The following is an 18,136-nucleotide window of genomic DNA, read 5'->3' as shown; positions in this document are numbered from 1 at the left end:
GGCATCTCTGTAACAGCTGAAATGCTACTGACCACCTGAAATCTTACCTCCTAAATTTCTGTTTTTCCTGACCTCACACAGACATACTGTGTTGGTTTTCCTCCCATCTGTTTTATTTTGCTCTTGCTTCTCTTGCTCATCTTGTTTCCCTTTAATTTAATATTCAGTTCTTTTATTTTTCCCCCTGTTCAGGTGATCTTAGCCACACAGGACTTCAGCTATCCCCTCTATTCAGATGACCCTGGCATTTGTGTCTGTAGCCCTGCCCTACCCCTTCCAGCCTTCTGTCCTTCCTGCTAACAGATGAACCTTCTTTAAGCACTCATCTCATACTTCCATCTCAGAACTTTCAATGGCTTCTCATTTTCTAGAGAAGAGAGCCTAAACTCTTTACTATGGCGTCTAAGGCCCTTCCTGTTTTGTCCCTGACTCATATCTAGAAGGTACTGTTTGCTGGTCTATGAACACATCCTATACTTCCTCCTCTGGACCATTCTTCTGGCTGTCCTCTGCTTGGAAGGCATTTTTCCTCTCTTTTTGCCTAAGTTATGCCCAGCTCAAAGCCCATCTTTCTCAGAGGCTTTCTATACTTTCCTTTCCTCCTGCCTTTGAAATCCCAGAGGACTTTACCTCTTTCTGGGGAGGCTTCATGCTTTGCCTTCTGTTTTAGTTAGTACTCAATGTGCAGTTTATACACCATTTGGAGATGCTTCTTCCTATGCTGTAAGCTCCTGTAGGGCGACACTAGGACTTAATCATCTTCATTTCCCCTCAAAATATAGCATGTTTCTTCAAACACAGCTGATGCTTGGTAAACATTTGTAGAGTGAATAATGGAATGAGGCATCTGAGAGAACTGTGCCAGGAGATGATATAAATGCCTCTGATTTAAGTTTGTCAGAAATCGATTTAATTGGCCAGAGTGAACACTTCATTAACTTAAGAGTTTTTGTTAATGAACCTTTCATTAAGCCATCAAGTCAAAAAGAACATGAGAGCAAATTCACCCCATGATAGGAGAACAACTTTAAAAATTCTACAATTTCTTGAACACTTAGTATGTGCTACTGTGCTGTGCTAAGCACACAAAAGTATAATCTTGTTTAATTGTTTACTTATAATTAATTATATTATATAGTATATAATAAATAAGCACCTACTATATGCCAGGCACAACGTTAAGTACTGAGGATATGAAATTTTCAAAACAAACCTATTAGTGGATCCATTTTATGAATGAAGACACTGTGGCTTAGATCGGTTAAGTAACTTGCTTAAGGTCATACCAGCTGTTAAATAGTGGGACTGGAGTTTGAGTCCCACTCACTCTGAAGTCTATTCTTTTAGCCACCAAACTATATAGCACATATCAATATAATAGAGGCTTTGGTTACATATCTATAATTAAAAATAAATAGCATATTGTACAGAATATTGCTACCCAACTTTAGACTGTGCTACCCAACTTCAGACTGACAGCATCAGCATCTCCTGAAGCTTGTTAAAATTGCAAATTCTCAGGCCCTACCTAGATCCACTGAATCCAAGTTTCTGGGGGTAGGGCCCAGGAATCTGTGTTTTAACAATCTGCAGGTTCTTCATAGGTGTGTAAAAATTTGAGAAGCATTAGTATAGATCATGGTTTATACAACTTATTTATTTTAAAAGCCTTTTTTGTTTATTTTCCTTAATTTTGGCTTTAATTGAACTTTTCATGTGCTCTTAGTTTTTATTATGCACAAATTGTAGGGTGACTACGACCTCACCCTGTACTTGCTATGGTTCAAATGTTCCCAGCCCCACAAACTTTGTGAATATGCCACTCTTTTAGAAGAGGATCCATAGAAGGAAAGAAAGGTTGAGAACAGTGAGGGAAACAGTAGCGATGCTCTTCTTGAGTTAAAGGTTGTTAACATCAAGAACTGGGTAGGGTGTGGTGAAAACACAAAGCTCCCTACCTTGTGGAAAATGAGCTTCCTCCCACACTAGCAGTACAGAGATGGGACTCTCTGAGTGGGTCTATTGTGGCTGATTAGACTGGTAAATGGTGGTGTTATCTGATTTCTCTGCAGTGGGGCCAGGGGAAGAATTTCTTTCTGAAATTCTGCTTCCTCTAACACACCATCAACCTGAGTGAGGGGGCTAGAGAGGGAGGCACTGAGTTGCAGGAGGCATAAAGTAGGGTGTTGAATATTGCAGTAAACTGTCAACTTCAATGTATCCAGGCTGCATCTGTCTTTGAAATCAGGGTGCTCTGGGGTTTCTAGCCAGCCAGTTGCCTAGTAACATGCATGAAACACTGAGGGCTAGCCACTTGAAAGTTTATTTTTGCCCTGAGTTAGTTGTTGAAGATTGAATGTGATCTTGTAGCCAGAGTAATATTTCATTTTTATTCGTGAGCTGGGGAAATAAGCAAATACTTACAGTGAAGTCAGTGTCGTCCCATTGAACGCATGACTTTGTACTTCTTCAAATCCATTTCCATATAGTTTGCTGAAGGAGGGAGGAGAGGGTTTAGGAATGGGAAGAAACTGAAAGAAACAGTTTGGAAACACATTTTTCCTCCTGTAACATATATTACTAAGATTATTACAGGCATTCATAATATCTAGTTCTCCATCATCACCACCACCATCAATTTATTAAGTGTCTATTAAGTGCTAGATACTTCGTCAGCCACTCTATGTTTATTTTATGATTTAATCCTCATCATCATTTCCATTATACCGACAAGAAGCCTAACCCTCAGTGTGGTTATTTAGCTTGCTTAATGTCAAAGGAAAACAGTGGCATAGCTGGGATCCAAGGCCAGAGCTGTTTAACACTTAAGCCTTTCCTTTGGTTTTGCAGGCCTGTGTGGGCATATGGGTTTTCTGGGTGTTGAAAGCTGAGGGCAGAGGAAGCCTCCAGCACTGAGCCCACTTTTTTTTTTTTCTTGGAAGAGTATGTGGTTTTGCTGATGTCAGATTTGGCTCCACAACCAAGAAGATTTCAATGTCTGTAAACAGTTCTTTAAGACCATTAGTGGATAGTGAATCAATTTACTTGGGCATAACCAGCATTTTAAAAAACTACATAGAAAAAATAAAAAGTATTAGAGCATTTTGCAAGTAATTAGGGTATTAATGTTTATGAAATTTTATCCCATCATTTTTTATGGTATATACCTATAAATACACACACGCACACACACACACACACACACACACATACATATATACTTCTACCCAGAATAAGACATAAGAGGATCCTTAGAACACAGATACAGGGAAATGTTTGAGCCACAAAGGAGTCTAGAGGGAATCAAGCAGCACATTGTCATTTGTAAAGAAGGAAATAGGCTCAGTGAGGGAAAGTGACTTGTCTAAAGCCTACAACTGGCATAAATGGGACTAGGATATGCTTTGTCTGGGGCTACATCCAGCACATCAATTTTGCTGATTCTTTTTACTTTTCCTCCGCTGATATCCTCATGGCCTACCCATCCTCTTCCTGCAGGATTGTATTTCGTGTCATGTTCTCAGTGGGGCCTTTACTGGCTGCCCTATATAAAACACCAATTTCCTGTTTCCCCCTACTTTCCCTATACTCCTTCCCTGATTTGCTTTGCTTCCATTGCTTTATCATCATCTGACCCATGATTATATTTTACGTTTTTATTGTTTACCTCCTCCATGAGAACATATCCTCCTGTATCTAGAACAGTGCGTGGCACCTGGGAGTATTACAGTAAATATATATTAAATAAATTAGATGACCAAATGGGAATTTCTTACCATAAATCATAGCCAAACAAGCTTGAAAGCTACTGACTTAGATGGAAATATTTGTATAAATTCTTTGTGAATGATGATGTAAAACCAACGTGAGAAAGGGCTGTGGTGTGATGTAAAGTTAAGCTCCTTATATCTGCCAAGACCCTAACTTCCCTTTGCAGGGTTGCTGGAAGCTGGCCAGGGACAGGCTGTGGGGTGTGACTTGAGAAATGGTTCAGAAACATGCTTCACTTGTTCCTGTTCCAGGTAGCTGTTGTCTGCAAGGCCTCTCTAGTCTTTGTTAAACAAAATGAGCATGGAGCTTCACTTTGTGGGGTGTGTTTATGTGTGTAACATCAACAGCATGTATGTACTCTGTGTGTATGTATGTATGGTCTCCTTCTACCAACCCACAACACAGCTGAGACAAACCAACATATAAATAAAGGTGTGACTCATGTTGAAGTATAATATTTAAGCTCTGAAATTCAGAAAATATAACTAGAGATTACAAAATAGTTCTTAAGTCTCCTCGTTAGATTCAGTTCAAAGAGGGCAGGGGAGTGTATTTAATTCATTTCTTAAACTCCTGGGGCCTCACAGAATGCCTGATGCCTAGCTCAGTCAATAGCCTGGGTAAAGCAGTGGCTTTGCCCTTCCCCGGGAAGGGGAGGCTTCCGTGGTTTCCCAGGATGTCATATGCTTTCTTCTGAGATTCTTCAGAGTTAACAGCTTCACATACTAGCTCTCCCATATTGGATTACTGGATGCCACTTTCAATAGTTTTCATCCCCTTCTATATTGTAGAATCTGAAGCATGTTTCCAAACCATTTCTCAAGTTACACCCCACAGCCTGTCCCTGGCCAGCTTCCAGCAACCCTGCAAAGAGAAGTTAGGGTCTTGGCAGATACAAGGAGCTTAACTTTACATCACACCACAGGCCTTTCTCAAATAACTTATATTTCCATCTAAGTCAGTAGCCTTCAAACTTGTTTGGTTATGATTTATGGTAAGAAATTCATCTTACATATTCTCATTTGGTCATCCCATTCATTTAATGTATATTTACTGTAATACTCCCAGGTGCCAGGCACTGTTCTAGATACAGGAGGATATGTTTCTCTGGAGGAGGCAAACAATAAAAACATAAAATATAATCATGGGTCAGATGATGATAAAGCAAGGGAGGCAAAGCCAATCAGCTTCACATACTAGCTCTCCTGTATTGGATTACTGGATGCCGCTCTCAGTAGTTTTCTTCCCCTTCTATGTTGTGGAATCTGAGAACATAGGTACAGGGTTGATGCCTGTTGTCTTGCATAATTATACACAACCTTGTTGCCTCCTTAGAAGCTCAATTTCACCAGAATTTTTTTAAATTTTACACCAAGGATATTAGTCTTTGGCAGTCTCCTGCCATTTTAGGGGTTGAATTCCTTTATAGCAGTCTCTTTTAGATAAAGGAATCACACCCTTTTTTCTGAACTTCCTTAAGTTTGATTTCTTAGACTCTTGACCAGTATTTGTCAAAACTTTCTTCTCCATCCACTGAATTAGAATCACCTGGAGTTGCTTGTCAAAAATGCAGACTCAGACCTACTAAATCAGAAACTAATAGTGGTATCCAAAAATATGCACTTTTATAACAAACTCTCCCAGTGAGCCTTCAGTATGCCAGTTTGAGAACCCTTGCCCTAGGGTATATCATAGGATGATACTGTTCTCATCATTCCCATGGGGCAAATCAGATGGTCGTTGGCTTAGAATTGTGTCCAGAGTCTAGTCCCTGAATTGCTTTCTCTACCTTCTAAGTGATGATCGCACTACACATGTAGTAGATGAAGAAAAGATAGCCCTTGCTTTGTTTTCACCAAAGCTGCTAACAGTTGTCTAGATGCCCATTACTCATCACAGCTGCATGCTTCCCTGATCCTTGTTTGATACATGTTAGGATTTTATGCTTTTCTGTTAGACTCACAGTGTTGCAAGTGTACCCTTGTGGTTAAATCTGCAGGCACTGAACCCAACTGCTTGAATCCCAGCTCTGCTGCTTACAATCTGAATTACTTTGGGCAAGTTACTTACCCTCTCTGTACATTAGTTTCCTAATCTGAAAATATGATAATAGTATCAACCTCATAAAGCTATTGTAAGGACTAAAAATATAAATACATGTTAAACATTTATAAGTAGGTTCTGGAATACAATAAATGCTTAATGTATTGGTCTTATTATTATTATTATATTTTTCAGTAGCCTCCAGCCTTCTGACCAGAACAGAGGTAAAGGATCTCCCTTTCCATGCTCTGGACAGGATTTCTGTGAAATACAGGCATCTTGTTTAATTGAACTATCATCCTTCTCCAATGAAGTAGGGGGTCTTTCTCTTCCTGGGCAGAGCAAGTCAGGTCAGTGGGCTAGACTGCCCCAAATGTACTCACATGCTGAAGGCTCTCAAACATCTTTGGTCTGTACTAGCGTCATGGACTTTTTTGTCTTTAGACATTTTCCATGTCTTTTTTTTTTTTTTTTCTGAATAGCCTCAGTCCTGCTTGTCTCAACTTTCTAAACAATGTGGCCCACTGTTTCAGTTGCTCTTGTCTCTTTTCTTACCGGTCACACACAATAGAATGTGCTACCTTGTTGTGATTAAAAGAGAAGCTTCTTTACTTTGGAGAAATTACAAATGTGAGTGGGAGACCTCATGCTGTCAGTCTTGCACAATGCTTTTAATGCCCTTAAAAAAACATCTGGAGAGTCACTTCAGATAACTTTTTTCCAAAACGTCATGGTGTCAGAATTAAATGAGGAAGGCTTCCTTTGCTTTACTTTGAGGATTTTGTCACAGGCACAAAAATGAAGATTTTTCACCTCCCCCAACTTCTCCTCTATTACAATAGCTGTACCTAACTTTAAAGCATTGTCTAGGTTCTCTACTCAAATGTCAGTAATTGTGAATCAGACAGAATGGCACCTTTTTGTTCAAAATAAGATTTGGGCTTTAGATATTAATCACAGATGATACTCTAATTCTGAATGCTGCTTTATAATGAACCCCAAATATCCTGGGGCTTTAAAAGCATTTCTGGGATTCTAATATTAACAGTATTAGACATTCTTCTGTATTTTCCTTTTGGATCACCTGGTTTCTGGATGATTTCGAAGAAGAAAGCTTAATTTATGTTTACAGATATTCAGGGTCTCAAAAAAGTGGACCCATTGCTAAAAGGCAAAGCATACTGTTTTAGAAGATATCTTTTAGAAAATATGGTGGTACATTTGTAAGCAAATTTTTTTTTCTCAAATGACTATACAAACAGCATTCTAAAGAAAAGAAGTCCTAAATTCACCACTTTCTTCCCTATGTGGAACTTTGCTGAAGTCCTTTGATAGCTGAATAATTCCTTATGTATGAAGACACTTCTCTAGTGGATGTGCTGGCAGTGGTTAGATGGGTGACTCTGACCTGGTTACTACTATGTGCTGCTGTAACCCTAGTTATGAATCAGGGTCCCCCCATTTCTGGGGGTTCATAGTCTCTATAAAAATGGATCCCTCTCCCTGTATTGCTGTGCCTCCTGCCTCTCAGCAGCTCTGAGTTTTCATGTTTCCTTCTACCTCAGCCATGTTCATGTCAACTTATATGTCTTTACTATATGTAATAATAAAAAGGGTGACAGGCATCAGAAAGAATGATAACAATAAAGGATTCTAGGCTGGGCACGGTGGCTCATGCCTGTAATCCCAGCACTTTGGGAGGCCGAGGTGGGCGGATCACGAGGTCAGGAGATCAAGACCATCCTGGCTAACACAGTGAAACTCCGTCTCTATTAAAAATACAAAAAATTAGCCAGGCGTGGTTGTGGGTGCCTGTGGTCCCAGCTACTCCGGAAGCTGAGGCGGGAGAATGGCGTGAACCCAGGAGGCGGAGCGTACAGTGAGCTGAGATAGCGCCACTGCAGTCCAGCCTGGGTGAAAGAGTGAGACTCTGTCTCAAAAAAAAAAAAAAAAAAAAAAAAAAAAAGGATTCTAAGATGTTGTATAAGTTTTTTGAAAAATTCACATTCTATTGTGATACTCAAAAAGAGACAGACCAAGAGAGAATAGGGAAAGGGGGAAAAAGTAAGCATCTTCTTTACAGAAAGTTGTTGGCTAATACATGTAGAAGAATGATAGCATGTAAAAACTACCATTTTGTAACTCCCTTTGTAACAACTGAATAATCAGTGGAGCCTGAAACCATTGGATGAAAAGTTGTTGGCCAACTGAATAGTCACACAAACTCAAAGTGTACCACCATAGTTTACTTATTAATGACAGAGGAAAATGTGCTCTTACAATAGAGATCTGGCAGTCACTGCCTTAAGCAAGCAGCCAAGTAGTGGGACAGTGTGACATAATGTACTTCCTGGTTTGATGTAGTGTGAGAGACACAGCACCCCCTTTGCAGTGTTCTTGTAGGAATATTTGACCTGAATCTAGTCATGGCAATATAGTCAGCTGAATCCAGACAACTGTCTTGGGCTCCTCAAAGGATCCTATGTCACACAGAACAGAGGAAGGAAGCTGGACAGTTTGGGAGATGGGGGGAGATGTGGGTAGTGAGGATGGGAGGACAAAGGGAAATAACAGCAAAAATGAAATGCATAAACTTTGATTGGATTCTTAGTTCTAAAAAATCTATAAAAGATATTTTCATTGGAATATGGACTGTAGGTTAGATATATCATTCATGTTGATTTTCTTAGGTGTGATGGCATTGTAGTTATGTAGAATGTCCATGTTTTAGGGAGATACATGCTCAAGTATTTAGGGATGAAATATCATGTCTATAAACTTCTTTTGGATGGCTTGGCAAAAGGGCAGTGTGTGGTATATACTCACATACATAGAGATGGAGTGGGTGTGGCAAGCTGCTAATAGTTGATGAATCTACATAAGGTGTATAGGGGCATTCATCATACTGTTCTTTCCATCTGTCAATTAAAAGACAAATGGAAAGTGCCTCAATTTGTCAGTTAAAAATTTCAAAAAAAAAAAATTTAAAAGGAGATGATGAGATGTGATGTTTTCAAGATGGTCTAAAACAACTGGCCTGCTCCAGGTTGCTAAGTATGAGCTTTTAACTGTGATTAATTGTAATTGTGGTGATTGTGTAGTTGACACAAAGTGATTTGATTCACACAAGGAGGTAGTAATCCCTTTGAATAGACAGAGACAGAGGTATGTCAAAGTGGGATGACCTGACTAAGGCTGCTTGGCTGGTTAGACACAGAGCCAGGACTGAAGCCCAGACTCCTTATTTCAACACAGTAGACAGACCCAGCAGTCTCTCTACTGTGGCTTGTCACGGGTGCAGCCTGGAATCGTCATGCCTTTCCAGACATCACTTCTCTGTAGGGTCTTAGAAAATTAATTGCTATGACCTTTCCATTTCTTTGTGGAGTTAAGATGTGAATCAAGATTGTCTCTTTTTTTGAGACTGGTATGACCAATCACCTAGAATATTTTGAAGGTAGCGCAGCTAAATTCTGCTTATTTGGGAAGGAGGGGCATTTCAAGGTGGCCTCTTGAGGAGATTTAATGAACAACAAAAGTGGCTATAAAGGGACATAAAAGCATAATGCATAGTTTTAGCATTAGCCCCACTGAGTTTCTCCAGCATCAAGTGAAGTGTTTTGTTTTCATTAAATGAGCTCACAGTTGGTAAAGATTTGGGTAGGGGGAGGGCAAGACAGGTTCTACAAAAAGCAAAATCTCAAATACCACTAATAATGAAAAGAGAAGGCTTGCTTTCATTATTTTCTAATTAGAGAGTTGAACTTTATAGCTGAGAAAATACGGCTTTCCTCTTGAAGCATAATACCCTTTTTCCAGCAGGGTGCTCCACACGATCCTTTGCTTACAGAGGGGCCCATTCAGCAGAGAACAAGTGCCAGGCAAATGACTAATCACTCCCCTTCCAGATGAAGGGCCAAGAATGAGAAGGGGGATGGAACTACAATGTCCCACAGGCTCTCTGGGAGAGACAGAGCCTCAATCTTTATTAACTTTAGAGTGGGGAAATAACATCCTACTGGCATGCACTCTTTTTCTTAAAATCATGAGCAACATAAGTTAATGTCCCTGTCATAAGAAAACCATGAAGCTCTCTGTGCACATACTGAAGTATGATGTGTGAGAAGGAATCTTTGGTTACTCTTTTAGTGTGGTGGGGTGGCCCAGTCTTGTGAGCTCAAAGTTACCTATGGATTATCCCAACATTGATTTTCTTCTTCACCCTCCTCCATGTCTTCTGCCTTTTCATTCCTACTTCACTCCACTCCCATCATTGTACATTTACCTGGGAGGAGTACCTATTGGTGTCTGATTATTTTTAGATTTAGATCAAAGTTGAAGGGAGTCGTGGATATTTGTGATCTTTGAATAAAGCCTACTCTATTGAATAGATTATTTTATTACTTTGTCCAGAGTTACCTCAAAGCCTGTCTCCTTATCCTGGCATTTAAGGGTCTCTGTAGTTCAGTGTCCTCTCCATCTCAGCCAGTTATCTAAACTCACTTTCCATTCCTTAAACAGCATGTTTACTCTCAAGTAGTAGCCTCACCCTGTTGTCCTTCTGCCATGCTTTTACTCCTGCCATCTCTTCACTTGGATTCCTTACTCTGCCTGTCTCTGTATGTTGTGTTACCACATAATGGTTAAGAACATGACTCTGGAGCCAGACTGTCTGGGACCAAATCTTGACCTGAGATAGAGATACTTAACCTCTTGATGCCTTGGTCTCCTCATCTAAAAGTAGGGTTGATAGTTCCTATCTCATAAGGTTGCTATGAGACTTAAAAAGTACTTAAAAACAGTGCAGGTATTTAATAAGGGCTACATACGTATTAGCTGCTATTTTCACATTTACCCATACAAATGTTACTGATTCCATGAGGTCTAATTCAAATCTATTGGCTCTACCATAAAGCCTCTCTGATTCCCCAGCCCAAAAGGACTTCTCTAAGATCTTATTTCTAGGTACCACACACTCTCATAGTGAATATCTACTAGCTTGTATTATTATTTTATTATTTTATGTTTTCCCCCTCATTGAGACTATGAACTTCTCGAGGACATGAATCTAATCCTATGTCTTTTGTGTTCTTGATATAGACAAGTGGGGAGACCCCAAATCCTAAGGCATGTGATATCACCTCATTCGGAGTTTGTTTGTTGAATACCTTGTTTTTGGTGGGGGACATGATGAATGAGTAGTTCCAGATCCATTATGCAGTGGTGAGTTGAAAACACTTTATAAGCAGCCGGTAGAGCTGTGGTGTGTGAGGGAAGTGGCAGGAGTGGAGAGACTGTTGAGAAATATTTCTAGGATCAACAGAATCTCTTTCCCAGTGTTCAAGAGTTGCAAGTAAAGAGTATGGGTTATTTTTGAAATTATTTTTGGTTGCTGCTCTGTATTCTTTTGATTGCAGTAATCTGAGATGAAGCTACATGGTCACAGCTTTGTAACATGACAATTATACATGTAAAATTACACCTACACAAAGTAAAAGTACTATACAAAGGCAGTGCACCAAGGATACCAATTTTTAGAATCCAGTGATATAAAAGAGAGTCCTCTGAGATGATCTCTTCTTTTGCTTCACATCTATCTCTTCATTTCAGAGTCATTCCAATCCATGTTTTCTCTTTTTTCTTTAAGGGTGAGCTCCTTTATTGCCTCATCACAATTTTGCCATGGGCTGTAACCAAAGCAGAAAGAGTGAGAGGGATATGGATTTTAGGAGCAGAATTAAATCAGGGTCACTGGGCTTTAGGTATAAAGAAATGAGGCCGGGGGGTGGTGGCTCATGCCTGTATTCCCAGCACTTTGGGAGGCCAAGGAGGGCAGGTCATGAGGTCAAGAGATCGAGACAATCCTGTCCAACATGGTGAAACCCTGTCTCTACTAAAAATACAAAAATTAGCTGGGTGTGGTGGCACACACCTGTAGTCCCAGCTACTCGGGAGGCTGAGGCAGGAGAATCACTTGAACCCAGGAGCCAGAGGTTGCAGTGAGCCAAAATTGCACCACTGCACTCCAGCCTGGTGACAGAGCAAGACTCAGTTTCAATAAAATAAAACATGCTGCCCAGGATGCTGCTTCTGAATGGTACGGCAGTGGAGGGCTCCCATGTGAAGATGTATGGCAGGGATTCCAGAGGGAAGGAAGTCTGGCAAGTGTCCTGTGAAGAACATGGGTTGAGTTATCTTAGTGGAGTGCTCCTCAAACTTTAATGTACATGTGAATCACTTGGGATCTTGTAAAAAGCATATTCTGAGTTAGTAGGTCTGCGGTGAGCTATTTCTAACTAGAAGATATGGTTTAGATCTGTGTTTCCACAAAATTGCATTACAAATTATAATCCCCAATGTTGGAGGTGGGGCCTGGTGGGAGGTGACTGGATCATGGGGGTGGTTTCTCATGAATGGTTTAGCACCATCCCCCTAGTGCTGTTCTTGTGATAGAGTTCTCATGAGATCTGATTGTTTAAAAGTGCATGACACCTCCCTGCTCTCTCTCTTCCTACTGCTCCTGGCCATGTGAGGTGCTGGCTCACCCTTCACCTTCCATCAGTATTGTAAGTTTCCTAAGACCTCCCCAGAAGCTGAGCAGATGCCAGAATCATGCTTCCTGCAAAGCCTGCAGAATTGTGAGCCAATTAAAACCTCTTTTCTTTATAAATTATCCAGTCTCAGGTAGTTCTTTATAGCAATGTGAGAATGGACTTATACACCAGCTCTCAGAAGATGCTGAAGATGATGGCTCATACTTTGAATAGTGAGGCCTTAGGAAACACCATGAAAGGGATAGCCTGGTAACCTGATGAGTAACTGTCAAATAAAAACACATTATTTTTAGGCATTAAGGAATAGAAAGAATGAGCATAGATAGTGTTGCTTCAGAAGCAAAATGAGAGGGACCCAAGAGGAAGGCGAAAATGAGAGAGACAGAGCAAGGTCCATTGATCAACTACTTTTCCTACTTGGAGGATATCCTTCCAAACTCTTCTCTGTTGAAATCTTGAAATTTCTGTGCTCTTTTTTAGCCAGGAAAGCCATTCCTCTCTAGACTGTGTCTTCCCAGCCTTAGAGCATTCTTCATTAATGCAGTGAACAATTTCATAAGTTTGAGACTCAGTCATTAAAAATCCTCAGGGCCTGTTTGGTTAAACTGAATTGGTTGGTTGGTTGTCATGTGAACATATGACCCAGCTGTGATCTTACACAACTCCCTTCACCCTTAGCATTTTAGGTTAAGAAGAATGTCACCAGTGAGTGAAGAATGTGGTAAAACATGAGAAAAAGCTCACCCCAACCTAGTAGTGAGACTAGCAGGAGGCTGTATGGCAGAACACAAATCTGGGAGTTTACTCACAGTGTTACAGATTCATTATTCATCCCTTGAAAAGCATTTCCTGGTATGGTGGTTATGTGTAAGTTATCACAAATTTCCCTTGAGGAAAGAAATGAGAAATATTTACTTTCTAAATTTTAGCTGCAAATAGGAAACTGTTATGCATAGCAATCAGCCTGGTACTTACAGAATGAAATTTGATTCAGAGGAGAAGATCTTCGTAACATCTGGAAACTTTCTGATGCCTGTGTTACAGATGCTCCTGTGATTAGGGACAGGGTAGTGGTGTGGGCAGAGAGTGGGTAAAAGTGATTGTCATTAAGATATAAAGATAAAAAGAGAGTACAAAGGTATTTTGCAAATACAACTTTCACATTAAATTTAAAAATATTGAGTTTGGTGTTATCAGGACTACTTTTAGCTGGGAAAGATTGTTGCAATTCAGAAGTCCCTCATGCAATGGGAGAAGATGCTCTAATGACTCTTATTTAGAGATCTGGGGACTGGGTCCAAATTTAAATGTCTTTTTCATTTATATTTCTAACCTGTCTTTTCTTATTAAATCAATCACATTTTCCTGTATTGCATTCCACTTTCTTTTGGTAATTAGTTTATTACATGCTCTTGATAGTTCTAGATAGCATCCTTAAATTTTGGAGCAGGTTTTTATTCAAATACTTCAAGAAAATTAATCTTTTATGATAAATCCATATTGCTCATTATTAAAAATCTTCTCTTATTTAGTTACCTTACAATTCAGGAAGTTCTTCTTTGCTTCTCATTGAAATCACTAAACATTGTTTTGGTGTTTGGAGCTATTCAAGGCTCTTCTTTTCCTCCCACCTTTTATTTAGCCTCTGAAGAGGAGAGAGGCTTAAGTGATAGGTGAAATTGAAAAATATTTTATTACAAGAATGGGGCTCCCTCAGAGTCTGGGCATCTGGATTTCCACACTGGAGTTTTAGATTCACCAGTCATGGGCTCTGGACAACTAATGTGAACTGTCTGTCACCCTCGTGACAATGAAACAAAGCCAGGGCTCTCTTCTGGCTCTCTCTGGTTCTCCTTCTTATCCAAAAGCCCAGGTCACACTCGATCTCTGCTCTATCTACAGCTGGGGATAGCAGTGTGGGATTAGACTGCAATATGTACTTGGGTTGGGTGAATATCACAGTTTTGGATGAAAATACTATTTAATAAAGACAATGATCCTTAGATAATGAGAGGCTGCAGTGGTCAAATTTGATTCTGGGATTTTCTTATGTTTTTTCAAAGTAGTTGATGCTACCGTATGCTTATGTGCCCTGTAGACACCCTGGAGGTTTGGAAAAACAGAACACCTGAGTTTGGAATTGTTCAGTGTTAGAGTTAACAAAGGAGCTATGACAGTTCCAGTAGCAGCTCTTGTAGAAGGCCCCAGAGCAAGACTGATGATGTGAAGTACCAGAGAGATGTCCCTTCTCTCTGTTTTCCTTTTTTTGGGCAGTGATGGGAGGTGGACTTTACCTTCTCTGAGGAGTTTAGGAAATTTAAAGAAAAAAGAGGGATGTCTGTTTTAGGGAGACTTAAATTTTTCTTTGTGAATAGGGATGACTTGATATGTGAGAAGATCCATAGTGATAAATTCATAGCTTTCAGGAATTTTTGTATTGCTGACAAGGCAGTGATTATGGCAGGCTACAGTGGTACTCAATTTCTAATGCTAACTGATAGACTTAGTTAGAATTAATGGGAAGTGGAAAATAATGATTTAGTTTATATGGCACAGTGTCTACCTTAGGGCAATACTTAAAAAGTTTTCATTTAATAAACACATGAAAAAAATGAGATAAAGGAGATCAGAAATTCTTAACCAGTGATGAGAGTCAAATCAGAATTGCCGCTCTCACTTTCACCTACTCTCTATTCACGTTAGAGATGCTGATTTACCCTTTTTAAAGTGTTATGACCTCCATCTCCCATACCCACTGTCAACCTTGAAAATCACTACAAAGGGGTGATGTTCTTCCCAGGTGTTTAGGACTGATAAAATATTGGGAACCACTTACATGTATGCAAAAGCACCCAGCTCGGTGGCTGACAAGAAATGACAATTAAATTTAAATCAGAAGGCTGAAGAGGAACATGCCAATAGTGCCACGTATATGGTTAAACAAAATCTTTCCAACTTTTTCCTTGTTTTGATTTTCATCAGATGCCCATCTTCCCCTCCCCAGTTGCTTAAAAAGGAAAATTTCTCACAAGTATTTTAATCGGGGAAGATTTACAAATGCTCCGGGCTCAATGTATCTCAGATTTTTGGTGTTCTGGATCAGTCTGTAAAGAGAGAGGGAAAAAAAGCTGCTGTTTAATAGATGTGTATTGTTTGAAATATGTGAGATCATGGTCACCAGAAGTTGCTGGCTGAAAATGGCATCAGCAAAAGCAGGTGACCTTCATATGCTTGGGAGGACCCCTAGCGACTCTGGGGATGGAAATGGCTTGGTGAGAGCCAGTTCCCTATTTCCAGGAAGCACTGCTCTTCTAAAGAGGCGTGTATAAGGATCAGAGCAGGGAGTCTGTGTCTGCACCCTCCCACCCCTCTCCCCCACCACAGACAGCACCGACATCCAGGGCTCCTGGCCAAGTAGATTCTGCCCCACTGTGGACCCTGTACACTGAGGGTGATGAGAGATTCCTCTCAGGAGAGATGAGCAAATTACCTACTCTCCCTTGTAAGCAAACTCGTCCTCTTCATATTGGCCGGCAATCACATGAGCAGTTATACCGAGGGGCACCAGTCTGTGGAATGGCACAGGGCAAAAGCCAGAGGCTTGAATTTGGGGGATTTTATACTCATGCTGAAGATAATTTGCTGTGTCATGATGTCCAGCCTTCTAACTTCCCTGAGCTAGTGTCTCTTCTGTAAAATTGGTATAATAATATTACATAGTCTTCCTGCCTCACAGGTTAGTAAGTTTGAAGTAATAGAATAGGTAGAGATAATATGAGGCAGGGCTTTGCAAAGTACAAAAGTACAGCCACACACCACTGTGACGTTATTGCCCTCCCCGCCCAACTCCCTCATTCCCCTAATTACTGTGACTCTACAAAAAGTAGTCACCATTGCTAAGTCCTGTCTACTTTATATTCAATAAAAGGCCAGTAAATGCCTTTGGCTTTCTTAATCCAGGTGACAGCCACCTGAGGAAATAATAATTACCTTGTTCTATAGAGAGAATGTAGTGTATTTGTTAGGAGCATGGGCTCTGGAGTCAACTTGGTTTTTCATTCTGATTTTCCTAATCATATGACCTTAGATATATCACTTTAAGCTCTCTCTGTCTTGGTTTCCTTATAGTGTTGTTTTTGAGGAATAAATACATGTGTCTGGTTCACAGTAATGCCTCAACCAGTGTTAACGATAGTTATAATAGTGGCTGAAATTAAGAAGTTGAATGATTTGTCTTCAGTCACATAGCTGAGAAGTAGCAGAACTTGGATGTGACCCAGTTTTTCTGACTCTCAGTTTAGTGCTTGTTCCACCACACTACAGTTACCCACCACACTACAGTTACCCACCACTTGCGCCTGTTTCCATCTTCTCAGCCCTTTTGATTCTTCAGATGTGAATGATATTTTGTCGTAATTATTTCTACAACAACTGAGTCAAGCAATCATAGGCCATATAGAGCCTTATGTGGGTGGGATGGAAGGGACTTTTATCTTTAAAGGTCTTTTGGGCTGGGTGTGGTGGCGTGCATCTGTAGTCCCATCTACTTGGCAAGGAGGTGGGAGGATCACTTGAGCCCAGGAATTTGAGGTCAGTCTGGGCAACACAGTGAGACCCTGCATAAAAAAAAAGATTAAAAGAAATTTAATAAAAGAATTTTGGGGCCTGACCTTAGCCCAGTCATTCATTCATTTAACAGACATTTATTGGGCATCTACATGTGGCAAGCATTGTTCTATGTGCTGGGAAAACAGTTGTGAGCAAAGCAAAAAGAGCCTTCGTGGAGCTAGCATGCTAGTCTTAGGACCTTCTTTGGGAATCCATAAACTTTCCCTGAGAGGACTTTATGTTTCTTTCTGTTGATGAATGTTGCTTTGCATCACGGGAAGCTTTATTTATCATTAGCTGCCCTGGTGGTTCTCAATATAAGCTATGTTTTAGCATTACCTGGGAAGTCTGTTAAAACTGCAGCTTTCCAGGTCTGGGATAGGACTGTCATCTGTAATTGTAATGAGTCCAACGTGTGATTCTGCTTCTCAGCTAAGTCCAGACTATGTCTTTTGCACTTACTCATTATTTTGGATTTCTCTGTAATTGGTGAGTAGTCTCACTTCCCTGGCTACACTGTCATCTCATGGTGGACATTTATATTTTATCTCTTCTGTATTCCAACAGCATTTGGCCCTGTATTGGACACATGGTAGTTGTTCACATACTTACCAATTAATTATTCTCCTCAGGTAATTTTTCACTGGATCATTTATAGGGGACCTTGTGGTATAGTGGAAAATCAGGAGCTTTGAAGAAAGACAGTCTGGGATTGAATCCCAGTCCTCCCATGGTCTAAAGCAAGCTTGTCCAACCCACAGTCTGCATGCCACATGTGGCCCAGGATGGCTTTGAATGCGACCCAACAGAAGTTTGTAAACTTTCTTAAAACGTTATGAGTTTTTTTTTTTTTTTTTTAACTCATCAGCTATCGTTAGTGTAAGTGTATTTTATGTGTGACCCAAGACAATTCTTTTTCCACTGTGGCCCAGGGAAGCCAAAAGATTGGATACCACCGGTCTAAAGTGTCACATTGGTCAAGTTTCTGTGCCTTTCCAAGCCTCCATTCCTTCCCATGGACAAAAGGGATAATTACCCCCACTCTGCATGGTAGCTGTGAGGATTAAATGACACAACATAGAAGAAACGCCAAGCACAAGAGCTCAAAAAATGTTTGATGCTAATACTTTTCCCCTTCCCTAACTTTTGAAACTCCAAAG

The 18,136-nt window shown here is 40.2% G+C and overlaps 1 protein-coding gene across 1 annotated transcript in view; it reads right to left on the bottom strand.

The window, feature by feature from the left end:
- Positions 1-18,136, bottom strand: part of LHCGR (luteinizing hormone/choriogonadotropin receptor) — a 64,564-nt gene that overhangs the window by 25,139 nt on the left and 21,289 nt on the right. Inside the window, exons 4-7 of the mRNA XM_054474735.1 lie at positions 15,398-15,472; positions 13,344-13,418; positions 13,178-13,255; positions 2,425-2,493 (exon numbers count right to left, since the gene is read on the bottom strand). Coding sequence (XP_054330710.1) covers positions 2,425-2,493; positions 13,178-13,255; positions 13,344-13,418; positions 15,398-15,472 — 297 coding nt within the window. The remainder of the gene's footprint in view (positions 1-2,424; positions 2,494-13,177; positions 13,256-13,343; positions 13,419-15,397; positions 15,473-18,136) is intronic.

This window comes from Pongo pygmaeus, chromosome 12, assembly GCF_028885625.2.
Source record: "Pongo pygmaeus isolate AG05252 chromosome 12, NHGRI_mPonPyg2-v2.0_pri, whole genome shotgun sequence".
Classification (NCBI taxonomy): domain Eukaryota; kingdom Metazoa; phylum Chordata; class Mammalia; order Primates; family Hominidae; genus Pongo; species Pongo pygmaeus.
The sequence above is the reverse complement of the archived record's forward strand: the minus strand, read 5'-3'. Positions and strand labels throughout refer to the sequence as shown.